The 10,466-nt window shown below is 37.5% G+C and overlaps 2 protein-coding genes across 3 annotated transcripts; one reads left to right on the top strand and one right to left on the bottom strand.

Annotated features, from left to right (window-relative positions):
• The first annotated feature begins 1,333 nt into the window (after positions 1–1,333).
• Positions 1,334–3,988, top strand: LOC111025658 (oxidoreductase/transition metal ion-binding protein (DUF3531)). The gene is made up of 8 exons (XM_022303549.2): positions 1,334–1,490; positions 1,579–1,990; positions 2,247–2,332; positions 2,693–2,771; positions 2,848–2,907; positions 3,072–3,193; positions 3,294–3,365; positions 3,622–3,988. Exons 2-8 carry the CDS (start codon positions 1,616–1,618, stop codon positions 3,722–3,724), a joined length of 897 nt encoding a protein of 298 aa, XP_022159241.1. The 5' UTR covers positions 1,334–1,490; positions 1,579–1,615; the 3' UTR covers positions 3,725–3,988.
• Positions 3,367–9,786, bottom strand: LOC111025657 (Regulator of Vps4 activity in the MVB pathway protein). Of its 2 annotated transcripts, none has more exons than XM_022303548.2 (8): positions 9,444–9,786; positions 9,059–9,191; positions 8,746–8,849; positions 8,338–8,509; positions 8,090–8,227; positions 7,679–7,940; positions 4,832–7,559; positions 3,367–3,758 (listed from the first exon to the last, which is right to left on the bottom strand). In XM_022303548.2, the coding sequence occupies exons 1-8, from the start codon at positions 9,473–9,475 to the stop codon at positions 3,755–3,757; spliced, it is 3,573 nt and encodes a 1,190-aa protein (XP_022159240.1). In that variant the 5' UTR covers positions 9,476–9,786; the 3' UTR covers positions 3,367–3,754. The 2 variants fall into 2 exon arrangements, with proteins under 2 accessions (XP_022159240.1, XP_022159239.1); XM_022303547.2 differs by having other exon boundaries at positions 4,703–7,559.
• Between the last annotated feature and the right edge of the window lie 680 nt (positions 9,787–10,466).

Raw genomic sequence — 10,466 nt, forward strand, 5'->3', positions numbered from 1 at the left:
GGCCGATGTGAGCAACTGTCTGCGGCGTGATTATCGGGCGTAACCGTTGGTCCCGAGATCACCGGGTGTAACCGACGGTCCCGAGATTACCGAATGTAACCGTCGCGAGATTAGCGGGACCACCACCCATAAGTAGAGGACCTCACTCCCCGATCAGGTACGATGATTGCTGGCTTCGAACTAAACTTGGAATCCGACCTATACTGACTTGATCGTCGGAGTGCTCACCTTTTTGTGCAGGTCCGCCCAAATGTTCAGGTCGGTACGGAGGCCGAGTTTGAGCTACAATCGGGAACACACTGTTGTGCACATCTTTGCATAAACAAATTTTACCACATATGCTAAAGCGAGTATAACTCAGCGATAATTATCATATATGTCTTATCAAAAGATTGTGAGTTCGATACTTCATCTCCACATGTTATACTAAGAAATTTTTTTTACCACACATCTTATTTGATAGATTTTATTTTATAATGTTAGATTTTGGAGGTGATTTTTAAAAGCGTCACATGAAACGAACTATGGATTGAAAAGTATCGAGTTATTATAATGATGTAAGTTGAAGGCCAAGCTCTTTGAAGCAAAATAAAGAGCTCGACTACCTTCTTTGGTCGACCCAAAATTTTTAAAAGGCTGAGCGGACTAGCAAAGATTTCAACGGCCGACCTTTGTAAAGGACGAGTCAATGATCAAAGCATTTCGTGTCGCTGATTTTATGCGTTTTTCCGACAACACACCACGATTTATAGGATGGTCGTAACCATTTGAAAAGCGATGACAGTGGGCCAAAACCTAAAATATAGGGATCCAGTTCATTTTTCGGGTACATGATACTATTCTCTCTAAGTAAGAGATCGATTTTGACTAAAGTAAGTGTTTGTTGACCACTTGAGTCCGAGCTTCGCAAGGTTGGTCATTTTTATGATAAAGCATTAATTATATAATTAGGTATACTTGTACTACTACTGCTTTTAGAATATTTTAATGGACATATGACCTCTAAAATGTTATGTATAATGGAACTAAAAAAGGCTTAAATTTTATGTCAATTTAAGCATAGTTCGAGTGATTAAGACATATATTTTTAATCAAAAGATCGTGAGTTCGAATACCCATCCTCAATATTGTTATACTAAAAAAAGATGTTATATATATGCTAGTCAATATTCTATCATTTCAAATGTTTGAATATTAAAGTTTACTTAGTATCGTGATTGTCGCATTATTTTAGATTCTATTAGAGCAAGTATCACGTATGTTTGTTGAAATATTTTTAAAACCTTTATAAAAGTGAAAGATAATATTGAAATTTGATTGGAGTGTTTTTTAAACAAATAGCAAAGTTTTAGGGTACATTTTGTAATTTAGGCTTATTTTCATTTATCTGTTCCAGATTCTGAGCCTCCATCAACACACCAAGCGTGATAAAGCGATAGCAGAACTAGAAATTGGATAGACAAATCGGGCAGCATCGCTTCCAGTTCCAGGTTAATTTCGAGTTCATTCCAACTTCAATTCAATTCAATTCCTTTCCAGTTTCCCATACCATTTGATCTTCAATTTCTATGGTTGCAGGCTCTCCCAAGTTCCACCATCGCTTCGATACAACGAAATGGTTGTCTTGCAATTGCAACTACAGGACTGCGCTCTCACGCTACGCCCAATCGACGCTAAAATTTCTCGCCATCCCATCCGTTCGACTCCATCTTCGGCCGGTAGAGTTGCTTTCCCGAACTTTTATCGGCTCGAAGTGAGCCAATGCGTGACCAGAGCCAGCCGCGACCGGAATTCGGAAGTCCAGAATATTCACTCGAGCGCAATCGAGGTGGTGGTAGATGACGAAGGCGAAGATTACGATGGAGTCGATGGAGTTTTGAGCGAGAGTGGGTTTAGAGGAAGAGAAGGGGAAAAGGACTACGATCGAGACCCAGAGTTCGCTGAAATTATCGGAACTTCCCTTGATGATCCTGACAAAGCTCGGTTCAAAGTATAGTTTCTTAAATCTTTCTTGTGAATCGTTTATTTGAGCATATTGCATTCCTTTGTGAGATTCATATTTATCTAGACATCTTATACTTAAAATTCATGTTGCTTATTGGTTATTCTTCTTTTTGGGTGATTTGTTTGTGTATTTGGGTTCGTCTAGGAGTCGAAATATGATCGCCTAACATAAAATGCCTAGATAAATACGTAGAAGCATTTTTCATTTTCAGCATTTGGTGTTTAACTCGTCTAAATTTCAGATGGAGGAGAGGTTGAGGAAGAAAAGGAACAAGATACTGCAGCCAAAGACGGGATCAGCTGTTCCATTAAAAATTACATTCAACAAGTAAGTTTAAATCTGTAGCTATCTAATGTTACATGTCATATTTTTAATAACTGGGAATTATATGGCTTTGTGTATAGCTAAGCCAAACTGTATGAACCACGTCAATACATACATATTTCCTAGTTATATTTCCATGCATGTTCCATCCACTGTCTCAGAATTGTAGCAGGAATTTTGCTGAGAATGAAAGATTTTGCAACTTTCCTCATTTGGATCAGTTTTTTTCCTATAATTTATGGAAACTTTCTGTTGAATGCTTTTCTTGTAGCATAGTTGTGCATGTTATTCTCCCAATTTTGATTACATATGTTGTCTCTTTGGTTTGGAATTGGACGTATGAGTTGTCAATGCTTCTTCCAGGTTCGATTTCTCAAACTCGTATATATGGTTTGAATTCTACAACACTCCATTGGCAAAAGATATCACCTTAATTTGTGATGTAAGTTCTTGTTTCTGCTATGTTAGTTTCTGTCTAAAAAAACTTCAGTGAAAATTAGATTTATCTTTGTTCACAGACCATAAGATCATGGCACATCATTGGACGTCTTGGTGGATGTAATTCCATGAATATGCAGGTAAATTTCGATATCACTCTTTAGAATTTGAGCATTTACGTCCGTTAGCTATGCCCTGTTTCAAGTTGTTGAAAGGATTGCATGGTGTTTTACATGGAAAATCAGTGAACTTCAAATCACATACATCACCATTCGCTTGTTGCTCATATAAGTTAATTCTGCAGCTCTCTCAATCTCCTTTGGATAATCGACCAAGTTATGATGCTATTGAGGGAGCCAATGTTACTCCAACCACGTTTTATAACATCGGGGATTTTGAGGTTCAGGACAACTTGGCTCGTATATGGTATCAAGTCTCAATCGAATGTTTCTTGATGTTTCTCTTCCGTTTCAAGTTTCAAACTACCAGTTCTTTTTTCTCACGTACCAACTTATCTTATGCACAGGGTTGATATCGGGACGAGCGAACCGTTGCTTCTAGATATTCTGATAAATGCACTAACCCAAATAAGCTCCGAGTAAGTTTCGACTACACTTGTAACCAACATTTACTTGCCCAAACCTAGTTTCCATGCAGTACTTTTACTCTTCCAATTGTCTGCTCCCAGTCAACTATGTTATAGATTCATGTTCTGGTAACAAAACAATATTGCTTATATTTGCGCTCTCTTGTACACAAATCAGCTCTTTTTGGGTTTTGGTTTTGCATTATTTTTCCATAACGTTTACGTTAACTAATACTCTTTATGTACCTCTAAAATCTTCGCAAATCAGCTATGTCGGAATGAAGCAATTGGTTTTTGGTGGATCCGAGTTTGAGAATTGGAAAGAGGATCTGACATCAGAAGACGCAGGTTGCAGTACTCACAAAATATAGTCAACTTGCTTCCCATCGGCCTCCATTGTTTCAACTACAATATGGAAGATTGAAACAGATGTTGAAGGAACAATGTGATGAATAAGCTGATATTATATGGGAATTTTATGCCTCTTATCTGGGAACATTGTTTGTTAGCCATAGTCTCTAGGAGAAAAAATAATATGTAGAGATCAAATTCTTTTTGAATTTATGTAAGAATTGATTTCCAAACAAGCCAGTTTCAAAATTTTACTACATATAATACACATCAAAATGAATATACATCTAAATGTTAATTTGTCTCTCATAAAGAAAATGCTCGATGTTCTTACTGAAAAGATTGCCGGCAGAAAAGAACAGGAAAAAATCAATAGCAGAGAGAATCATAAAACTAAGCCTCGAGGGCTTTCTTTTTCACAAATGAAAAGAGGATCATAATGATAATTTAAAATGCAAAGAAATAATTGTTCTCAGAATTATCAAATAATTTGAGAAACCTACAGTAAAAAAGCAGAGATAACTGGCGAAATAACACTTGTACAAATTTTTTCCTAGAAGGTTGGTTAGAACTCAAGGATACAGTTGTACAACTTATAGGATAGATTCGGTTCGAGTAAGTTCGTTGTTGTCGGGATTTGTGAACAATTTATGTACACAACGGGTAACCTAATCCTTCAAATTTTCAAATGCTACCTTTTCTTTTTCATCGAACAACTCAAGTACAGAGAGCATATTGCATTTTATCAACATTAAAGCTCAGTTCATTCTTTCCTAAGTCAGAGTTAGAAGCAGCCATTTCCAAGATGAAATAACATGTCTTACGTGGAAAACTCTTCTACCATATGAATGTCTACCTCAAAGTAAAATCTTAGTTTCCAAGTGTGAGAAAAAAAATATAAACGATTAAATATGAGAGAAAATATAACTCTTGTTATGAACTCAAACTAAAAAACATTAGTCAAAGTGTGAGAAAATAGTATACATTAAACTGCTCACCTAATGTATCCTTCAGAGGTATGACGCATGAACAAGAACTATATAACAAAAAAACCATGGCCAATTTGAAATAATAAATAAAAAAATAAGTATGTGCATGTATAATCAATGCTAAGGAACTGGATTTACTTGTAATTCTGTCGGAGTGAACGGAAGTGTGCTGCAAAGTCGTCGTAATCAGGAAGCTTTGGGTGAACATGACTAGCTTTCTGAACTGCTTTCATCTTCTCCCTTTTTGAACTCTCGGAGTCGCCTTGTGTTTCTACTTCCGGGGAAGGATTGGATGGTAGTTCCTTTGTAGAAGATGTTAATCTTTCTTCATGGAAAGACCTTTTACTTTCAGGAATTGGTTTGGAAGGTTTCGTCGATTGAGTCGGCTGCTCAGAGTTTGCCAAGTAATGAGAGTTTCTTGTTTGAGCCCAAGTCTTCACTGAAGCTGTAGTCGTCTCCCTTGCAGAAGAAAACTTTGAACTCTCAGAATTTCCTTGCCTATCTAACTCTGGAGGATAATTGGATTGCTGTTCCTTTGCAGAAGATTTCAACCTTTCCTCATTCAAGGGCATCTTAGTTTCAGGAGTTTGCTTGAAAGGTTTAGATGATTGGGGCTGCTCTGAACTTTCTAAGCGACTGGAGGTTCTTGTTCCAGTCTTCGCCTTCAATGGAGCTGGGGATGAATAGTAACTCCTTGAAGCTTTCTGCTCGGTTACGTCGTCATGACTCGTGGGTGTCCCATATGAGTCCTCCACATACGAACTCGGAGTTTTAGGAGATGCTGTGGTCCGTCTAGAAAGTCCAATAAGTCGATGAGGACTATTTTTCACATTTTGTGTATGTGAATCTTCCTCAGAATCATCATCATCGTGGAAACCAGGATACTTAACTGCAACTCTTGTTGGGATTGGCTTCTTAGATATTTCATTGCGCATTTTGTCACTGTATGACTCTTCATCGCTTCTAAGAGTATAATCAGAGGACCTGTCCTTAGACTCTTCAAGATTGGAATAATTGCTATTAAGCTTGGCCTGTGAGCCCTTCTCTTCATCTGGTTTTTCTTCTACACTTCTACCATATGTCCCTTCACTGGAAGCATTTGATCTAAACGAAGTCCTAGCTGTAGAAGAAGGAATTGAGGTAGACTGCTCAGTTCTTGCGTCATCGTTTCCACATGTTTGTTTGGATGGTAAATCACTTGTTGATGAATTGATTGCATATGGAGGCCTATTACTCTTTTGATTTCTTAGGCCACCCTTCAGTTTCCCAAAACTCAAGGGACTGTAGACTTCTGAAGTTGATTCTTCTAGTATTTTAGTATCTTGTATGATATCAGGAGAGCTTGGTGGGCTGGCTTTCTCCTTGGATCCATGGACAAGGGGAATGTCGGAAGAGAGGCGATGAGATGGCATGCTTTTGTTCTCCTCATCTGAAGATCCCAATGATACATGGCTAATGTCCTGAATCCATTCTGGTTTTTCAGAGTACAAATTCTGTTTCTTAGAAAATTCGATAGAGTCTTCTTTACCAATGATCCCAGATTCTTTCACCTCTTCCTCACTTTCAGAACTAGGTCCATCTGAATGGTCAAAAGTTGCCGGCAACAAGTCATCAGAATGGGAAGGATCTTCAAAACTTCTTGAATTTCCAGCAAACAAAGAAGTACGCTCATCAGAAATTTGCGAGTGTGAAACAGACTTCTCAGGAGGATCATTCTTGTTTTGCTTGAAGATCCAAGTATCATCTGTCGCTGATGAGTTTATCGGCACCGTTCCCTCAGGGGATGAAAGCTCCAGAATAGATTCTCTTATCTGGTAATCATAGTCTGGGACATAATCATCATCTGGACCATAATCATCAAAGACCACACTGGCATGATCATTAAAACTTGTATCAACAGTCTCACTATCATTAGGTTTATCCATGGCAAAAGGGTTGTCATAAGTATCCATCATTGGCTTCTCGTAGGAAGGCACTCTATTTGAATCATTTCCAATCCTCACATCCTCATAGTAACTAGTTCTTTCAGAACCTGTACCAGATGGCCGATCACTAACATATTCTACATCAAAGTTTCTGGGTTGTTTCTCCATACTGGCACTACTATGGGAGTCACCAAACCCAGGTTCAGATGAATTCTTGAAAGAGTATCTATCTGATGCATTGAAATTAGTTACATATGTGTTAGAATCATAGTCTTTGGGTTGTTTCTCCACAGTTGCACTATGAAGAGAGTCGCTAAACCCAGGTTCGGATGAATTCTTGAAAGAGTATCTATCTGATGCATTGAAATTATTTACAGATGTGCTAGCATCAAATTTTCTGGGTTGTTTCTCCACACTTGCACTACTACCAAGAGAGTCGTTAAACCCAGATTCGGATGAATTCTTGAAAGAGTATCTATCTGATGCATTGAAATTAGTTCCAGATGCGTTAGCATCAATATTACTAGCACCCGAAGACGGATAACGTAACTTCTTGTCATCGTCCCCCATAAATCTTCTTGCATCATTCTCTCTCCTATTATCATCCATGATAGAACTTCTATGAGGGGCACTGACAACTTGGTCTTTAGGAAGTTGTTGATCTTGCAAATTTAAGTTAGCATATTCTTGAGGTCCTTCAGCCCTTAAATTATAAGATGAAGATTTTTGAAACCCTGAAGAGGACGATTGGGATATGTTTCCACGACTAGAAAGTTCTGCAGCAGCTCGGGCAGCAAGGCTAGCTAATTCTGCAGATTCAGCAGCTGCCTTAGCCGCAGATGTAGCATCCTTGAAATCCATATTCCAATGCTGCCTGCCTGAAGAGTAATTATTCTGATCACCAGAATTTGTGTGCCTATGCGTCCCCTCTGCATTCATTTCTGCATATCAGAGCATCAATATATATCTGATTGTTACAAATCCAAGCCAAAGTAATGATCTTCTATATAGAGAGAGGGAAAAAATGAAGATTATCAAATCCAAAGTATTTTTCACGCACCAGAAGATCTTGTTTCTGGAATACGATGGCCAGTGATGTTGCTTTGATTGGTATAGTCATTAGTAAAGTTGGATTTCTGGGAATGAAGCGTTGGTCTCAAATTGTGCTCAGGGGACTTTTCAGGTATTCGATGCCCCTCATCTGATTTAGATGGAACTTGAACACTAGCAGATCCCCTGTTATTGTGATCAAGTGAGGGTTGGCCACCAATAGGCTCCCCCCTCTGTATTTGACTGGCTTGTCCAAAAGTATTTGGTCCATTCTGCTCGGTAAAGTTCATAACTCGTATTAATAAAATGGAAATTCAACATTCAAATAAAATAACTCAGGCAAATTCTCACTACGATAAAAATTCACCTTGAACAGTAAAGGAAATCATTTATTAAAAAAATTGATAACGATAAATTTTACCAACAAGTCAGCTGGAGGGTTGCTGCTATCACAAAATGTTTTGGGGTCCCATTTGATTTTATGTTCCTCGGCAATTGCAGTCAAGATTTTAAGTTTGGTCTGTCCATCTGGTGCTTTAGCAGACATTTTTTCAACCAACTGGAAAGTTGTAATAAAATGAAAAGGGAAGTCAATGGGACTGAAATGTTTTCATAGATAGAATTCACAATCCCCAAACTCATGAACGGCAAAACAGCTAACACATTTACCATGCGATTCGCTCCACATTCTGGGCGTAGCTCCACTGCTGCTGAGACGAATTCTTTTCCATATTTTGCTTTGAAGTGTTTTCGAACATCCATAAGCTCTGGAATATCCGCACATCTGGGCGATGCAAATATAACACTCGCGATTGCTTCCTTCAAGTCTATCGGGCAATTTCTGGACGTGTTAACATAGATGGAATTAACAAATTTACACATAAGGATAAGTCATAGTCATTCTTCGAAATTACTGTTTCTTAATGCAAATCAGAAGTTAATATAAACATCACTGGTGGGGGTGGGGTGGGGGAATCAGAATTCATATGGAATTGACATACAAATTCATATTCTGAAACTAAAGTACACAATTATTGAGAAATCGAAAAAAATTATTTCTAAAAAAAGTTGACATACTTTTGGGACTCGATCATTGGCATGCGTGCCACAATTAGTTCACAGAATATTTCAATGAGTTCATAAGCTGCCTTTGATTTCTCTTCTCTAACAACGTGTTCAACCTGAAACAAAGACGGAAACATATATTCTTCAGAAAATGGGAGTTCGAGCAGAATTCATCAAGTTGACGCGTGAATCATACAGAGGACAGAGTTCATCTTCCGATATGACATTAGGTCTCTAAGACAGTGATGGCTTGATAAAGACACAAGCAAATCCAAGAACATATTCATACAATCAATTTCAGAGATGAAGAATAACAATACAATACCCGAATTCTAGCAGTCTGGTCCTGTCCAGCCTCGAGCAACTTCGCCAATTCTCCCCTCAGCTGCCTGACCTGGACTTCTTTCTTATTCCTCAAAAGCTTAATCCGCGAAACCGCTAACTTCAACGATGTCTTGCTGCACCGAGCCAATTCAACATAATTCAAATGAAAAACGAATTTCCCTCAAATTCGATTGATTGATCGAACAGTTAAGTCAAACAATCCAATAACGACGCTGAAATTAAATCCAAAGAGACAAAAATCCACGGAATTCCTAGACCATCTCGTTCGCAATCACCCGCAGAACAAAAAATCGACAACGAGTCGATTTTTTGCAGAAACCAAAAAGTATCAGACACTTAAAACGCGTTCGAAGAAGGAACCATACCATTTTGCAGGCTTGAAGCTCTTGTGCAGCATCGTTGTAGGAATCCAAAACCAGATCTCAACGCGGGAAAATCTTCAACTAGCGGGACAATTATCCGCCAAAAAAACCATCAAAAAGAAAAATCCTCCCTCCGAGAGACGAAGAATAGGAATTTGAATTATGTTGAGAAATAAAAATCAAGTTATACGATCGAAGAAGAGATGGTAATGGAGAGAAAGTGAAAGGACGGAGGACGACAAGGAATCGCGACGGAGCTCCGGCCGAAGAAAGAGCCTCTGAAAGGGACTTTGTTTTTCGTGTACTGATCAAACTTTAAGCGTGGCAGATCGGCAAGACCTAGGTGCGGGAAGGTTCAAGGTAACCCACCCATCATGGCTCGCTGACTTTTATATTGACCAAATCACCCTTCTCAATTTCCTTTAGGAATTCAATTGCAAATTCCACGTAGTAAATTATATTCCTATATTAAAATATATATTTTCTAGATTCTTTGGATTTTTTTTTTACCATATTACTCCTTTCTAATTTCATCCATCCACCTTTATTATAAGACAAAATATTCCTACATTTACTAAAGATTTTATATTATTACTCATTAATTCAATATTCTTTCGATATTTTAATATTTTCTTTCCTCTATTATTTCTTTTCCACTTTTAGTTTCAATAGATATTTTTATATATAGTAAACATATACTCTCTAAAATGTTATAGGATAGATATTTTTATTAGTATATTCCAACATATATTCCATAATAATTCTTCAGTAAAATAGATATAATTTATATATACTCTCTTTTGTTTATTAAAGTCTATAAATAACATAAATTATTTACTAAATTGATAATTTTCTTTGTAAAAAAATATTCGAAAAATGAGGTGGAGATGCGGAATAAAATATTTTGTAGGACCAAGATGGGAAGGTATCTCGACTCTCACAGTGTTGTTAGAAATAAAAAAAATATTTATCAAATATGATTTTTGTTTTACAGAAACAGAAAATCGAATAACTATAAAACCGGCC

The sequence above is a fragment of the Momordica charantia genome, assembly GCF_013281855.1.
Source record: "Momordica charantia cultivar OHB3-1 chromosome 6 unlocalized genomic scaffold, Mcharantia_2.0 BLBB01000006.1, whole genome shotgun sequence".
In the NCBI taxonomy this organism is placed as follows: Eukaryota; Viridiplantae; Streptophyta; class Magnoliopsida; order Cucurbitales; family Cucurbitaceae; genus Momordica; species Momordica charantia.